The sequence below is a fragment of the Amphiura filiformis genome, chromosome 16, assembly GCF_039555335.1.
Source record: "Amphiura filiformis chromosome 16, Afil_fr2py, whole genome shotgun sequence".
Taxonomy (NCBI): domain Eukaryota; kingdom Metazoa; phylum Echinodermata; class Ophiuroidea; order Amphilepidida; family Amphiuridae; genus Amphiura; species Amphiura filiformis.
The window spans coordinates 35717439-35735618 of NC_092643.1; the positions used below are offsets into that span (position 1 = coordinate 35717439).

General features: G+C 36.6%; 1 protein-coding gene across 1 annotated transcript; it reads right to left on the reverse strand.

The window, feature by feature from the left end:
* Positions 1 to 8103: 8103 nt before the first annotated feature.
* Positions 8104 to 16982, reverse strand: LOC140172608 (cystine/glutamate transporter-like). The gene is made up of 6 exons (XM_072195745.1): positions 16500 to 16982; positions 14926 to 15051; positions 11193 to 11289; positions 9534 to 9578; positions 8782 to 8905; positions 8104 to 8121 (listed from the first exon to the last, which is right to left on the reverse strand). Exons 1-6 carry the CDS (start codon positions 16975 to 16977, stop codon positions 8104 to 8106), a joined length of 888 nt encoding a protein of 295 aa, XP_072051846.1. The 5' UTR covers positions 16978 to 16982.
* Positions 16983 to 18180: the final 1198 nt, after the last annotated feature.

Genomic DNA, 18180 nt, shown 5'->3' on the forward strand with positions numbered 1-18180 from the left:
AACAACAGTTTACTTTTATATCAATTGTACATCCCTTGTAGCCAATCATCCAAAAAGTAAATGGGATCTTGTTGGTGCACATTTCTTTTGGAAACAAATATTTTGTTTTTAAAACATATTTTCTGTCAGCATTGCCTGGTGGCTTTAGCTTTGCATACAAAAGCTCTACAGTCTTTAAGGAGAATGGCACTTGTTCACATTTTGAAAGGGTGCAGTGCTGCCCAAATTAAACACAGAAGTGGGGCTCTGATTGATTGATTCAATCGCCTGATGATCATAAGAACAAACTGATCCGAGTGTCAAAGCGTTGGTCAGCGCCAGAGCAGCATTCATTAAGGGAATACAAAGCTCTGCGTATGTTGCTCTAAAACAGGGTGCTTGCGTCAATTAGAGCAAAAGACTGCCATACTTCTCTGCGAAGCTTGTTTAGTCATGCTAGTTTAGTTTTAATTTCACAGAATAATACAAACCAAATGTACAGTAGTGAGACCTTTCACATAGCCATAGGCCAACATTATATAGCATGGTGAAACATGTATAGTACATGCTTTGAATTGGGGGCAAAACATGCTCAGAATTAGAGAAATAAACATGTACATGTATGCTTTCACACAAAAATAATTGTACCAGTACTTCATCTCACGTTTGTCAGAAACCTACAATTTCATCGTAAAGCTGGAAGTGTAAGGAAGACGTGCAACTTATATTTTGGTTCCTTCAAAAACAATTCTCTGCTAGGAGACTGTTTCAGGTGAGAGCAGCAAATCTGTGGAATAATTCTGTTGATGTTTGACACTGTTTGGGGTTTTGACACTGTTTAGGGTCTTTCTGGATAAATTAAGCTTCAGCTCACCTCCTGAAACGTCCGGGCATTCAGGGGAGGGGTCAATCAAGGTCACATGGGGGTCACATTTTCAAAATGCTCCAATTATGTCAAGTAATAAAATACTCTTATGGTCATTAGGATTCCAAAAATGTATAGTTTGTTATGCGTCAGACCTCTCTAGAGGGCGCTTTGATGAAAAAATTTCCAAAGGTCAACAACCTTTTTGAATTCTGACCATCGTTAAAATCGTCTGATTTTGATAATTTTGGTGCGTTTATATGTTTTTCTTGCATGAGAAATACAACTAAGCATATTAAAAAAACTAAAGGAACCGATTACCCTCTTACAAGTGCAACATGGCTGCCAAAAGCATTCATATTGTAATTATGAGGTCATCGGTTCCTTGTACAGTTTTTTAAGTTGCGTAGTTGCATTTCTCATGCAAGAAAACATATAATTAGACAACAAAATCAGATGTTGTTAAGGGCTGGGGTATGAACGTTTGGACAGTATTTATTTTGGGACATCAGAGCACATCAGACATATCGAATTGCATTCTGAATACGAAGAATGTCATTCTGATATCAAATAATTTTGATTTTTGAAATTAGCAATTTAATACACATTTTATGGCAAATCATTAAAATTGATATTTTTGATATTTAACAGTACTTGAAGTAAACTTTATAAATCTGATGATTTATACTTAAAGTGTATGTAGGTGGGATGAAAAGCCCGACGATCAATTGAAAATTTTGACCTTTCATTATTGAAGATATGGATTTTTTTCCCAAAACACCAAAAAAAATTAGGTCTTTTTGGGAAAAAAATCCATATCTTCAATATGAAAGGTCAAAATTTTCAATTGACCGTCGGCTTTTCCTTTCTGCTACATACACTTTAAGAATATATCATTAGATTTATATAATTTACTTCGAGGACTGTTATATATCAAAAATTTGAAAAATATCAAATTTTTTTAATTTGTCATAAAATTTGTATTATAGGGCCTATTGTGATTTTCAAAAATGAAAATTATTTGATATCAGAAAGACATGCTTCAGATTCAGAATGCAATTCGATAGGTCCGAGGTGCTCTCATGTCCCACAAAAATACTGTCGAAACGCCATAAACGCCATTTTAGATCCCTTAACTATATGGTCAGAATTCAAAAAGGTTGTTGACCTATGAACATTTTTCGTGATAGCACCCTCTTGAAAGGTCTGACACATAACATAACAAACTATACATTGTTGGAATCCTCATGACCATATGAGTATTTTGATATATTACTGATATAAAATTGGATCGATTGAGCCCATATTTATTGGTCGAGCTATGAGTTTTAAAATGTTGGACGAGACGTAGTTGAGTTTTTCCCACACTTAGATCCATCAAAACATAATTGACATAATTGGAGCATTCTGAAAATTTGACCCCCCATGTGACCTTGATAGACCCCTCCCCGGAATGTAGTGCTCATCATAAAAAGGGTGAAATAAATAAGGCTCTGAATAACTTCTCTAGCAACAAAATTAAGACCAAAACTACTGTCCTCTCCATTCTAGACAGAAAATGACAAAATGTACATACATGTAAACACCTTCACCTTTTCCTACATGTAGCATACTTCAATTCATGATGTACGACCAGATAATCATGACATGCATGTACAATGAATGACCTGCACTAAAGTTTGTTCGGCTTAAGTTATCTAGAAATAACTTCGTGATCATTCCACAGCATCATCCCCACTTTTTTCAAAACAGAAGTTGAGATTTTTATATCACTGGAAACTCTGGCTACATAGGCCTAATGTTTTAATACAATGCAATTGTAGACTATGCCAGGCAAACCTTTTGCTAGTCAGCGAAATTCGCCTAGGACCAAACACAATACATATATTACATACAAATTTCTATTTTTTTTTCAAGAACAGGTCGGTCAAGGAAACCTACATAAATATGTTTTCTATACTTCACTTGACCCAAATATATGATTTTTATGGTGATGAGACACTCACGCATGGAATTTTAGAGTGATTTTGATAGCAGTTCCATTAAAAAAAAACTGCTATCATCATGAGACTAAGATCTAGAAACACCCCTGTAATGCTGTTTTGGGGAATTTTACTGGCAGAATCTTTTTGATGAAAGTCGATCTTTGAAAAGATGTCACTTTGCCACGGAAAGTGCTATGACAAAAAGGTGTTCAGTTTTGGCTTTCTTTACTCAAGGGCTTTAATTTGATATAAAATGATGCAGTTTGATGGCAAATTTAAATTCACCTAACATACCTAGCAGATTAATTAGCTTAGCAAAGATATCGTGAAATTTGAATTTCGTTCTGGTATACCAGTGCTTGCTTAGAAGTTATAGAACTGTACTCCTCAAGGAACTGTTAAAACCTTGATGCAAAAGTATCTTGATGCAAAAGTTAATACATTATCTAGTTCCTATACAGCCATGTGTTTTGAACTTGCCACCCAAAAAGGGTGGCGGTGTTGCATTTTCCCAGATCCTTCGGCAAAAATGTTTATGACTTGACAACCACATGTACTACAGATACACATAAAGTTGCGTTTCTTCTTTCAGTGCTCGATCATGTGAAGGAGAGTGTGTACATAAAATCAAAAGAAACAATTTATGTTCACTACAGTCTGTTTCGCCCGAAGGCTCCTCCTGTAGTGAACATGGAATAAATTTGTTTCTTTTGATTTTATGTACTACAGATACATGATGTAGGTGTGGTATCAATTTGAAGCTGAAACTCCATACTACATGCTGTGCGAAATTCATTAATGTGTGTTTTAGGGTGTTGGAGATATGTCCATTTGTTTTTGGAATATTCAGGGTGGCGGTGGCCAGGCCTACGGTCCAGGTCCTGGACCAGGAGCTAAAAAGAGCTCCTATTCCCAAAGATCGCTCCTGGTCCAATAGTTTTACAGTGTAAAATATTTGAAACACCAGCCAAAACTGGGCAACCATGGGGTAAAAAAGGATGCATCCCTGCTAATAATATAAGCCTTGGCTGTGGTTGAGGAAGCACGGGCTGTACACACCCTATACAATGTAGATGCATATATGGAAGGCACAACATCATGAGCATTGCAGTTACGAGGTTTCCTTGAGCGATAGTGCTATAGTACAGATATACGAGGACGTCCGGATGCACATGTAGGCTAAAATATATTAGGTATGAGAGGCTAACATTTGCTAGTCAGCCAAATTGCCCTAAACCGTGGACCAAACTCAACATAATTTACATACAAATTTAAAAGAAAAAATTTAACAAGGAAACCTACACATATGTTGTCTACATCACATGTATATACTTCACTAGCACTTGACCAAAATACATTGTACATAATTTATTTTTGTGATGAGAGAATAGCACATGGAATTTTTAGAGGATTGTGATAGCAGTTCCACATAGAAAAGCTGCATAGGGCTACATGTAACTCCACAGATCATTTGCATGAATTTTAAAAATTCATTCAATATTTCCAAGTTATTGTTTCCTGCAAAGTAGACTAAAAGAGCTTTCAGAAACCACTTTTGTTTTTTGCCTCGCATAATTTTATACATTTTATGACAATTTGAAGTTTGGGGAATTGGAACAGGTTTGTGTATCCCTAATTTTGCAGGAAATTGCTGATCTTATGAGTATTGCTGATCCTAGTGTACATGCACAAAAGATAAAATATACATGTATTAGTGGTTTAAGGGGGTACTACACCCCTGGCCAATTTTGTGCCTATTTTTGCATTTTTCTCAAAAATTATAGCACATTGGTGACAAGTAAGATATGAATATTATAGGGCAGGGACTACAACTACTGCACTGAAAATTCAGCAACTCAAGGCAAGTAGTTATTGATTTATTGATCAAATATTGGTTTTCCCTCATTTTTGACTGTAACTCCACAACTGTTGTATGTGCTGAAATAAAATTTCCAGTGCAGTAGTTGTAGTCCTTGCCCATATAATATACATATCTTACTTGTCACCAATGCGCTATAATTTTTTGAGAAAAATGCAAAAATAGGCACAAAATTGGGCAGGGGTGTAGTACCCCTTAATATCAGCTTTGATATCTTTACTGCAATTCCAGAACAAAATTTAAACCCATCAGTAACGTTACAAATGTATAATATGGCCTTCAAATATGGGTATTGAAATGTCCCGTCAGTCACGAAAAAACATGAAAAAGTTGCATATTTTCTGTCATAGTATATAAATTGTTGGTTTCAAGTTAAATCTATCTTCTATCTGACTTGCCTCATACAAACGATGATGCAAAATTGTTCACTGACATTTAGTATAGAAGATATTCCATGTTAAAATGTGTCCGTCAGTCACGCTTTTAGGATTCTTACCATGTACAATCTAATGGGGGAAATTTTTAAGTCAGAAATTTTCAGTTTTTTACTTCAGATTCATATTCTGCACTAAATTTTGGCCAATAAAAAATGATTTAATGCTCATTTTGACGATTAAAATTCAACCTGGCAGTCAAACCATTGTAAACTCTAAAATTTGATCATTTTTATGGGTACTGGATATAGTTGCTTGTTTGAAGTTGACTCCTTGCTTGAGAGGCCTCAAATGATGTTTTTAAAGGTACGGTAATATTTCATCATGATTAGATGCTGTTTGTAATTTCTGTGTGAAAATAAATCCCACAAAGTATATTTGAGCAATTCGCCATTGCTCTAAAGAACACTGTAAAAATGTTCAAAAAGGTAAGGTTTTTGGCATGTCCCTGCGTGAATATCCTTAAATAAATAAATGTTGGTATTTATACAGCGCCTTTCACATGGGAACATGTACCAAAGCGCTTTACATTTATTCCGCCGTCGTTAGAATATGTCAGCTGCCATACAATGCCCAAGGCATGCTCATACCTTTGGGCGGCGCTCAATGGACAGTATTCATAACAGCTCCCCATTTCACACCTGGGTGGAGAGGAGTAATCGAGATAAAGTGCCCTACTCAAGGGCACAACACGATGGCGCGCTTTTCAGCATCAAAGATACTTGCGATGACCAGTTTTTTATGGACACTTTGATAACAGGTAACTTTTATCTAGGTCATAGGGTAGAAACTATAGTTGTAGGCCCTACAATTTGTACTGAAATATACATTTTGTTATAGGCCTAAAATGTTTACAAAAATATATTGGTCCATACGTTGTGCTTGTTTTCAGTTGTTTGACGTATAGTCAGCCAAATTCGCCTAGAACACAATACATATTTACATAGAAATTTAAAAGAACAGGTACCGAAGGTCAAGGAAACTTACATAAATATGTTGTCTAGATATTTTCACTTGACCCAAATATGATTTTTTATGGTGATGAGACACTCGCACATGGAATTTTAGAGGGAATTTGATAGCATTTCCACATGTATAGCTGCTGTCATCTAGAAACACCACCGAAATGCTGTTTTATTAGCAGGAATCTTTTTGATGAAAGTCAATCCTTGACAAGATGTAACTTTGGATGCTACGGAATGGTTCAAATTTTACTCGAGAACTCTAGCTTCAAATTTGCACACGATAGTTACGCATTCAAAGCTAGAGCGCTTTGCTATGGTTTTTCGGTCGGACAGGTAGAGGTTATTTATTCTGTAAAATTAATGTTGAAATTTGGAGTCAACTGTATCTTTTGAGCAAGATTTGCCTACTTTGGGCAGTCTAAAGTTTTGCTGAAGTGTAATTTTAGCAACGTTTTGATGCAATCGCCTGTCATGATCGGCTCATTCGGCTGTGTTTACTTCTGAACTTCCATTGCTTTACACAGTGTCATACTTTACCAATCTGATTACATTTTGAATGCTACGGTCTCTAGCCTAGAATGTGAAGCTATCGGTGAGCAAATTCTTGGCTAGACTTCTCGAGCAATTAAAAATGAGTCGGCAAATCCTGGTACGCCTGTGTCTCACGCCAAGCCCAAGCAATTCCAAAAAGTTGACAGCCCTGATGACGGATATGCCAAGCCTTGCCATACATCGCGTATTTACTGCATTGGACGCACGTGTCTCTGATTGGCGGCTGAGGCAATCTGCTGTTGCCGAGTAGTGGAAATTTATGAATGAACTGTCACTGTACGCGCGTTGTTAGCGCCCGAATTACAAACATTGATTACGGTAATCGCGCTCATCAAGGATTTGCAGCATGAGGGTGCTTGACCAGGGCAGCATAATCATTTATTCATTATCAATTGATGATTCATGAATCATAATTCAAGAAACGTGTATCGTACACACAACCAAGTGTGAAAATAAGTGGGAGCCGGGAGCTTAGCCCCAGAAACCCTGAAATGGCCCCTGGTTCCATCTAAATTTAAGCTGACCAGGGCCACTTTTCTTCAGAAACTGGCCCCTCGGCCTGGTCACTACACCCAAAAATTAAATTCTATAGCCATTAATGCATGATGAACTTATCCAGAACAAATATTGTCCCCTTGTTGATTAGAAGTGGCCCCTGGTTCCATGTTGAATGAAGTGTACCAGGGGCCATTTTGTGTAAAAAGGAGCCCCCTAGTTCATCATTTCTTATTTTCACCCAAGCTTGCACACAACAACGATCATGACGATTCATGAAATTTAAATGCATATGTATAAATAAGAATAAACATAAAATACATCAAACCTCTGACTGAAAGACTGAAGCCAATTGAAACTGGGTCGTCAAAAGTTGAAGTTGAATCCCAGATCCGAAGACGAACCATGGATCACGAAAATTGATGTCACGTTGTTCTCCGACTCCAGTCAGAATTGATGTTTAATTAAGCTTACATTTGTAATCATATAACTTTACACGACGAAGTTTGAAGTTATTATTCAGCCATTATGTCGTTTCGAATAATTCAGGCATGGCCATGCTGATCTGCTAGCTGCTTTGACATGTCATACTGTCTAAAAAGCGAATTTCCCAAAATAAATTCCAATGTTTGAAAATCGTTCTGTGTCACCATCAAAACCGCAGCACGATAACGAGATCATGCAGTCGTTTCCGTTTCTCACAAGTGGCACCGTTCGGCAACACTGCTGATGAGTGCATTCTGCCACGCCGCGCTGAGAATACCAGCAACGGTGGCAACGGTGTGCTAGATAATCTCAGCATACAGCATATATTTTAGCATCGGTACTTACGGTGTACTTGGGTATACAAGTGCACCGTACAAACGGACGCTAGCATATTACACGGGTGTCCTAGGAGCTTCGACCAAAGTGACAAATGTGACCAATTTTAAATTCCAGGGCCATTATATCAATGTTCATTTGCTCCCTACAATGACAATTTATGTACATGATAACTCAATAAGTACAGCATCTATAGGTGAGCATTATGCTCATTGTAAAGAGCAAGATACGGATCCAGAAATTGTTTTCTCATTCTCTTATTTGGTATATTTCCGATTTAGGTATCATTTTGTGCAGATTGGCGTGTGTGAATTTTAAAAAGTTCATTGTGTTGCCTTATAATATGGTTTATATCTCAAAAATAAGACCAATATCCAAAAAATAATAATAATAATACAAGACTTTGGAGCATGGAGACATTTTGCCAACAAACGAAGTAAATATGAGAAAATAATCTCAGAAAGAGTTTTTGGATGAGTTTTTAGATCGTATAGTCGGTGTAACAGGTAATGTAAAATTTTCACATTGTGTATGAGTGTGGTTATTCGTTGAATATACCGCGCTGCACTGGTACGTTCACGCGGTACCGCTACATTGAACCATATCATGCTGATCACTTGCACATGTAAGATTAGTATCTTAGAAAAGAACGGTATGGTATTCAATCTATGATTGCAGATATACACAGGTGATGATCGCAACCTGCTTGTAGTGCTGCGCGATATATTCAAAATTGTTTGAAGTTATTGCTATGGTAGTTAATCCGATTTATTACGTAATTTCGCCAGCGTATTATTTTACTTACCGAAGCTACAGCTGGAGAAGCCAGTAATTGTTCTGATGATAAGGCGGTAAAGTACGCCACATTGGTTAACACATATACTGCGGTTACTACAGTCAGTGACGAACAAATAGCAATGGGAATATTCCTAAAAAGATGGCAATGTGTTTAAACTATTTAGAAATATGTAAGCAAGCAATGTAAAAATGAGCAGATCGTTTTAAGAGTGTGATTAACTGTATATCTTCTTCATGTTGCAACAAGTTACATCCTTCTACAGGCCACATGTCACATGGGAAAACGCGGTAAATCGCACATTATTTTTGCTAAATGGCCAATTTGTGTCATTTTAAGCTTTCTTAGCAAATTTGTTGGCGATTTTCGGCGATTTTAGCCGATTGGTCAAGATTTGAAACAATTTTGTTAAATTTACCTCAGTTTGCTGTGGTTTATCAACATTTATGGTGATTTTGGCGACTTTAGCCGTTTGACCAAAATTTTAAACAATTTTGTCAAATTTACCTCAATTTGCTGTGATTCATCAAAATTTAACGCGATTCATAGTGATCCGTCACAATTTAGCATCATTTCCCGCAATTTCCAGCAAATTGTCGGTTTTGGCGATTTACCGTGTTTTCCCATGTGACATGGGGCCTTTATACAATGTGAAGGAAATTGAAAACGTCGAACAAAAGATATGACAAAGGGAAGTATCATGTTAGTGACGTAAATATAAGATACATCTGTTTACAAAGGCCACAGTGTGTCTTTCTTACCTTCCGGGGTTCTCAATCTCTTCAATAACGGTCGGCATCAAATGCCTGGAGTCGTAGAAAATAAATGGAAATTTGTATTATTAATGATTGACCTAATATTAGGAAAGAAACAAGAAAAGTCTCACGCATACCATAGTGTAATAATTAGGCTATTCCAGTTGATATCTATAGCCCCTATGAAAACATGACCTTATCAGGAAGTGTAAATTTCAAATGGGGTTCCCCGAACGCGGTCTGAACGGGTGACTTCATTTAGAATCTTCATCCTGGAAGATTAAGGCCATGTTTTCCACTGGACTAGCCCATTGTAACTACTTGTTGCTGTTGTGTTTGTTTGTTTCTTATTGTTGTTGTTGTTGCTTTCTGTTGTTGTTGTGTCATCTTTCAATATTATTACACTGCGCAAATAACTCGAGTGACACAGCTTGTAATGCCATCGCCGGGTCTACGTGTGACCGGGTATGGCCACTTCCTGGATTGATTTGCATCTTCGTTGTTTAGGACATGCACAGTTTTGGATTTGTTTAAGTTAAATATTTAAATCTAAACATTTTACATATCGAGACATTCCTGGGTTCCAAAGGCAAAATGTTATCAATAACCAGCGTGTACGCGTAATTTATCCCTGATCACTGCTGATTGCATTAACCATCGTGTCTATTTATAAGGTTATAAATTATAGGTTAAGGTTGGTCTGAACCCTGGAACTTTCGGGCCTCATAACTTCTAAATTGTTGGTCTAAAGTATATAAAAGTATACATATTTAGAATGGCAGAGACTTGATAAGTTCATCTGTGAGGTAAAATTTTTCGTGCACCGTAACAAAAAAATTCTTGGGCCAATTTATTTTTTTTATTAATTTTTAAAAACTAGATCAAAATATTAAAAAAAAAATTTGGCCCAAGAATATTTTTGTTCCAAGAATTTTTTTGTTACGGTGCACGAAAAAGAAGTGGGCCAAAAACCGTTGTTTTTGGGATTTTGGGCCCAAAATGGCATTTTGGCCCAAATTTGACCTCACAGATGAACTTATCAAGTCATTGCCATTCTAAATATGTATACTTTTATATACTTTAGACCAATTTAGAAGTTATGAGGCCCGAAAGTTTCCATAATTCCAGGGTTCAGACCAACCTTAATAACTGCGCATTAGTTATTTGGAGGGCATCGTGAAAAATCTAAACATTTTGCCTTTGGAACCGAGGAATGTCCCGAGATGCAAAGTATTTAGATTTTTCACAATGCCCGATATAATAACTGATGCAAAGTTGTTAACCGAATTCATAACCGTCACAACTTATATTTCGTCCTTCAAAAGTCGAACATGCTAAAACGGACTTACCAATTACTGCGCAATCAGACCATGTGCAAATATGGTAGTTGCATGCGCGTGAAGTGTTCCGGCGCAACAGATGCGCATACGCGGAAATCATTGTACCACATAAGCACACGCGGATGTCATTGATGGATATCAATAATCTCCACGCTGGTGTGCGTATATCATCTAACGAGCAATTTGATTGGGTGTGATATGCGGAGGTTATGAGTTTAGCATAATGTCTTCTATGATCTTATGACCATTGCAGATTCAAACGTAATACCTATGTATTAAATTATTAACCTATAATATTGAATTTAGTGTTTTTGATCAATCCTACCATCCACCATAAGCAAACATGCCCGCATAGAATGCCAAAGCTACATTTCCAGCCTGAGGTGTTCCACTGAAAGCGTCCTTGAAATTTGAGGTGTGGCCTGGAAATGGAAAATGACACGATAAAATGAAACCATCAATACATTATATGTCCTCAACTAGACAGCTAAATATCAATTGACCTGTAAACCCTGTTACATGTATCACTGGTAATACTTCATTAAATTGAAGGTTTTTGTGTGGAGTTTTACTCTGTAAAGAGATCAGATCTCAGGGGCTATTTTAACGTGCTTCCTGGCACGTTCGTGCAGTGAGATAAAATCCGTGCAGTGACAATTGAAAATCCGTGCTTAACATATACAGTTGATATGCATGTAGAGTCTTTTTTACGCCAACTTTCAGGTAAAATATCAAATTTTTCTCGCGCTTTTGAGGGCACTCAACACTTCATCGACACTTCAGCATTCCTTTTCTTGAAAAACCATTTCATATGGCCCGATGCATATAAAAACAGTTTAGGAACCGATATTTCAATGTTCTTTTATACAAACCAAAAAAATTATTTGCCGAGTTTAGGAACCGCTACTTTACCTTAGAGCAGGCACGGACATGGGGTACCCCCTCCCCAAGAAAGGGGTGAAGAAAAGGAGGACAACGAGGAGAAATGCGAAAGGAGAGAAAAAGGAAGAGAAAGGGAGCAAAAGAGACGAACTTTGAAGGTTAAATTGCAAGTTGGTCTGAATGAGTAGGCCCACGTCTGTAACAAGGGGCGGATCCAAATTTTACGGCAAATACGACCCTTTTAATCATTCGGGGGGGGGGTCCCTCAGATTCAGAAACTGTACAAATATGCGAGTCAAAATCGTAGAACAAACATCGTATAAATAAACAACAACCCTTATTAATATTTTGACGACGTATAAACTCTTATTTTGAATGAACTTCATGAAAGTGCTGAAACCCCAAAGGACATTTATTTAATAGATTACTATAATATTTTGCTCAATATGTTGATTAAATGAATAATAATAATACTATTGTAATGAAATGAAGAACCTTGATCAAAATTTATGTGCATAAAAATGTACGCATTATGTTAAAATGGGAACTAAAACACAACATTAGTGTTGTTATTTTAATACATCACAACAATAAATTATTTCATGATATGTTCACGTTATTGTTCATGTTACTTTTATACTGTACCGGTACTATAAACATCTCGCAAAATGCATGATATTGTACATACATTTCAATCAAGGGATAAATCAGTATTGATGCGTTTTAATCATAACATATCTTGACGCATGAAAGAGTTTGTACTTTGTCTAAAAGTTCAAAGTGTCTAACAAGCACTGTCTTAAAAAAAAAGACAACGCAGTTTTAAAAAAGGCTAAGGTAAGGGTTAACTGCTGTTGCTAAAGAGTTACCCAGCAAACACAAAAACGTTTTAAAAACGTTTTAAATAAGTTATATTTTGGCTTTTGGTTTAGGTAAAAATGTTTTAATAACATTAAAATGTCGGGTTATATAAAGGTCATGATAACGTTTTAAAACGTTTTGTATGAAAACATACTACAACACTATTTTTTAAATGTTTTCAAAAAATGTTATTATTTTAAAACTATTTTTGCAAACATTTTTGCCAAATATTTTGTCAATACTTAAATAACATTATGTTAAAATATTTGAACCCAGCAAATACAGAAATGTTCTTAAAATGTTTTTTTCAAAACCTTTTAATAACATTTAAATGTCGGGTTATATAAAGGTCATGAAAATGTTTTTAAAACGTTATTGAAAATATTTTGGGCAAACATTTTTCGCAAAATATTTTTTCAACACCAAAATAACATTCTGTTTAGAATGTTTTGTATCAAGTTTTCAAGAATGTTTTTGGAATGTTATTAAAACGTTTTGATAACCTTTATATGACCCGACATTTAAACGTTTTCTGTAAAACATTTTTGTTTGCTGAGCAGTAGGTTATCAAAAAATGTTTTTAAAGGTTATGAAAACGTTTTATACTCTAAATATACCCTTTATATAACCCGACATTTAAACATTTTCTTACAACCTTTTATAACCTTTTGCGAATGATGTCGAAAACGTTTTGTGTTTGCTGGGTAACTACTAATATACAGTCCACAACTTATAAGTTCCCCCCTAATACTTTTTAAAATAAGTCCAAAAATATTTTACGCAATGTAAAAAGGTATATATAGCCCTATTTGTTTTACACATGTGGACTAATTTATAGCGTCACACGTCATTGCGTTCAGTCACAATGGTTAATTGTGTAAGAAAAGAGGCCGTTTTAAAAGTTGCAGCTGAGTCCATAGAAGTCAGGTTTTCTTTAACAAACACATGAATAGACCTGGCCTACTGTACTGTTTGAGAGCTGCTTCCTATGGACTCGGATGCAACTTTTAACACTGTTTAAAACGGTCTCTTTTTTACATAATGAACCATTGTGACTGGACACAATGACGTGTGACGCTATAATTTGGCCCATATGTGTAAAACAAATAAGGCTACCCATAGCTTTTTACAAGTTTGCATTTCGTCAAATATTTTTTTATTTAAAAAAGTATTTATAAGTTGTGGACCCTATATCATAGCTATATGTCAGTGGGCCAACTTTGTGGAAAATCTAGCGATTTTAATCAGTTACATACCAATTTGCACTCAGCTTATGTCAATGTGAAAGACATTAATAATTTTGTCCACAATCAGTTAAGAATATTAGGACATTTTCAATGTGTAATCAAAGTCAACCTAATAATGCAAGCCATGGACTGGAGTATAATAAGACCAGTTGCTTTAATGTGTTAACAATAAGTATAAAGGTTATAAAGTATGGACTTGCATACACCCCCTCTGTGGAGCATGCGCGACGCCATGACTCCCCACCCCACAACTTAACCCTTTGCGAACGACAGTGGTTTACAAAATCCGTCCGGAAATTAAATAACCATTTGCCGGCGCGCAGTGACTTTCCCCCACTAAAATAGCCCCTGTAAGATCTCCTAGGTAAGAAGGAGCTTGGTCATTGAGACATATTAACATGATCTTGTACTGACTATTATGCTCTTTCTTACGGGCAACCACTGCAGTTAGAAGCCAGCTGAAGGCTGGTCCCTGCCAGCAGGATAACAGGGGTATAACAGGAGTTGCGTGCCACATTCTAAGCTGCGCCGCCGACGCGTCGGTGCGCCCAGACTTTCCTGGTCGCACATATTGGAAGAATGAGCCCAATAGTGAGATATCACAAATGTGCTGGAATACGATCCGAATCTTAACGGCTTTTTGGCGACGGGAACGGAAAGATGTGAATAAAGAGAGAAAACAAAGTAAGAAATATTATTGTTTGCTCTGGGTGGGATTCGAACCCGGGACCCCTCGCATGCCAAGCACTGGGTCGGCGACACTTAGCCACGGGTGTTGGGCTTCGCTGGTCAGCGAAACCGTGTCTATATATCACTTAGGGCCATTGCGTCATCACACTACGTGGGATGCACGCACCAACAGCGCATATATCACATAATGGTCGACTGCAGATCCGTCGGATAACGCTTTTTCAATGGGAAATGAACGTCGCTGCTTGGATGATGTCACGATGAGGTTAGTATTTATTCCTTATTGAAAAGCGTGTTCCGACGGATCTGCACTCGACCGGCCTCTCAAGTAGTATTTTGTATATAGTACCTAGTACGGTTAGGGATGGATGCACTTACCTTGACAGAGTCTGACGATGCCAATTAATATGATCATGGTTAAACCCAATAATTTCACGCTTGTTAATACAATCTCCAACCGGTAGCTCCACTTTACGCTATATATATTCAGGACCACTATCAAAGCTGGAATATAATTATTAAATCAAAAGAAACAAGACAGATCAGCAAAAACGTAAAGCCTTGAAGTTAACTTTTATCTGCTATGCACCACTTTTAGGCCATTTCTTTACCGATTTCAACCAAATAAGTAGTTTATATTACTTCCCGTAATTTCATCAAGTTGTATGTTTCGTTATGTTTTAGAAAGCTTTAGATAGGAACGACATTTCCTTTTTACAGTAGAATAACAATATTAACCTAATCTATATCAAATTTGACATGTTTATAAAACGCATTATGTTGTAGACTATAATATTAAATATTTTAAGACATATCAGAAATAACCTCAACTGAACCGCCGGGAACATAATAGAATCTGGTTGCTAAATTTTCTTAGAACAACTGTTGATATCATTCCCTTGTGTTAATACCACTAGTGGAAATTTAAAAATGAGAATTCTTTCAAAAACGATGTGAATTGGACAAAACTATGACAATTGAAGATGTTCTCATTTCTATGAAATTTTAAACCATGTGTGACTGATCAGGGAATGCTTTCTCATCCAAGCAACCTGTCACATTGTTTTAAATAGTAGCATTTAACATGTTTAACACGATAATTAATATAGCATGCCCGATCAGTCGCACATGGCTTAACGTTTTATAGAAATGAGAAAGTAAATTTTTCAAATCTCATCGTTTGGTCCAATTCTCATCCTTTTAAAAGAATTCTCATTAAAATTTTTTACCAGTGTTATAAGTTCCTCCTAACGCTTTTTGAAATAGATAAATAAAAAAACACGTTTTACGAAATTGTATAAAAAGGTATATAGGCACATTTGTCATTTACACATCTGGTCCAATTTATAGCGTCATACATCGGTGCGTTCGCTCACAATGTGTCATTAAAGCGACCGTTTTTAAAGTTGCACCTGAGTCCATTGCATTTACATTTTTGAAATATTTTTTCGATTTATTTCAAAAAAGCGTTAGGGGAACTTAAAGGGGCATTTCCTGATCCACAGCCTCATCCCCCACTTTTCCCAAAAAAAGTTGAGATTTTTACACCACTGGATACCTCTGGCTATATAATGTTTATGTACCAAATATTTCTTGCAGATTAATTCGTTTAGCAAAAATATCGCCAAATTTGAATTTCGTTCTGGTGCACCAGAACGAAATTACAACACATTGTCTATGGAACAGTGTAATACACATAATCATGCATAACTCGCAAACGCAAAATCGGAATCAACTGAAATTTTGGAAATAAGCTTTTTCGTGGATATCTACTGAAAAATGTCATAAAAAGAGGATGCTAGGATCACGAAATCCTCCTTTAACATTGAAAAAAGCACAATGAAGGAGGAGGTTACACTCCATCCGTAAAGAATACGCTTATTATTTTTTACTTATACTATTTATTATATACAACTTAAAGTTAGTCGCGTATAAAATTTTCTCAGACTTACTCAAGAATACTACTGCAACTAATGTAATAGCTGATTCTGGTATTTCATCTCTGCAATTACTTGAAAAGAATGGAGACAAGAGGTATCGTGCCATAGTACGAATAACAATGACATTTGCCGATGGCCTGGCTACTACCAAAAACAAAAACACGGCGAGAAATCCAAGCATAGCACTATATCCGGTCAGAATATAGACGAACATGCCTCCCGATTTCTTAATCATAGTGGACAGCTCAGCCATAGACAAAGCTCCAACGATAGCAAAGCCCCCGCATAACAGCCATATGATAAGAGACCATCCTACTGAACCGTCAACATTGACGAGAATTCCTTTTGGTGAGATAAATATTCCAGACCCTATAATAGGACTTATTGTCATTGCGATACAGCTCCATACTCCAAGCTGACGCTTTAGGACTACAGGTCGGTCAAGTTTGTTCCTTGCATCGTTTACATCGGTATAAGCGGTAGCCGACATTTTATTCTGATTCGTATTTCAAGTGAACTCAGCTGTGAACTGTTGACTCCCGGGTGTTGACTCCGTAAATGTATAAATTATATAAAATGTTATTATAAAATGTTATATAAAACACGATATGAAATACATTGAGTACCGGTGCAGTGGTAAGGCAAATTTGAGGTCTTAATCTTTCTCCTGACCTGCACGCCCTATAAAGTGAAATGGAACATGTGACCATGAACTGGACCAGGAAACCCAAGGCTGCTACTATATATGACCAATAGGTTAGGAAGGGAAGTGATTGGAAACTTGTTAGCCCGTTTTTCTTATATTCAATCATTTCATAGTGTGCCATTCTTGAATTTATCACGTTGAGAAGAGTAACAAAGCAATTTTTAGATAATACTTACTAATATTTAGCCTTTCACTACTAGAACTTTGCTTGTTCTTTCTGCTTGCACCGTGAAGTGTTCCGGGTAGATGACTTCCTTCCAAGGGTTAGGTGCGAGGCTCAGATATGGCAATACTCAGTATTGTGTTACACTCTTCTTAACATCATCTTCTCTTCTTCTTCTGGCTCCTTGGTTTGGTGGCTGATACGGCGGTTGTGATATGCTCGTGCGTCTGGAGGCTGAATATTGGACCCATCCTGCATGATGTGTCCAACCGATTTGAGCCTTTGGTCTTCATCATTATCCAGGAGGAGCTGTCCTTCAATTCCATATTCTAAAATACTTTCCACAATTTGTTCCTGTAAAAACCGATCGAATGCTATTTCATAGTCTATGATGAGTAAGTGCAAGTCATTATCATGCATGGGTCTCCAAGTAGTTGCTGGAAGTGAAGGAACACAGCCTTCAATCTTTCACCTTGTATGTCTCCTTTTATTTGAAGGCTTATAACAGCTTTGTTGCCACTGTCGATTTCATTGAATACTTGTGACCAGCACCAAAAACAACCCAGAACAAGTCGCCAGGCATGATTTTGAGTTATACGGCTTTAAAGATGACATTTCCATAAATAAAATAAAAGTTTGGAATTCTTAATTTCATGGTATTTGACCTTGGGACTGAGTGGACTTTCAAATTCTTTAAAGTTATTGTTAGTTGAACTATGATAATCCCTATTCAATCTTGTGTAAAGCAGGAAAGTAATTAGCCAATTTCTTTGAATAGCAGCAAAAATATCAAGGTATCATTTACTAAATTATCCATATCTTGA

Excerpts from the sequence above, each read along its gene's own strand:
- LOC140172608 (XM_072195745.1), bottom strand. The coding sequence starts at position 16,977 with ATGTCGGCTACCGCTTATACCGATGTAAACGATGCAAGGAACAAACTT. Across the intron at positions 11,290-14,925 it reads CATCGTCAGACTCTGTCAAG|GCCACACCTCAAATTTCAAG; the intron begins GTAAGTGCATCC and ends TTCCATTTCCAG. Across the intron at positions 8,906-9,533 it reads GAGATTGAGAACCCCGGAAG|GAATATTCCCATTGCTATTT; the intron begins GTAAGAAAGACA and ends CCATCTTTTTAG.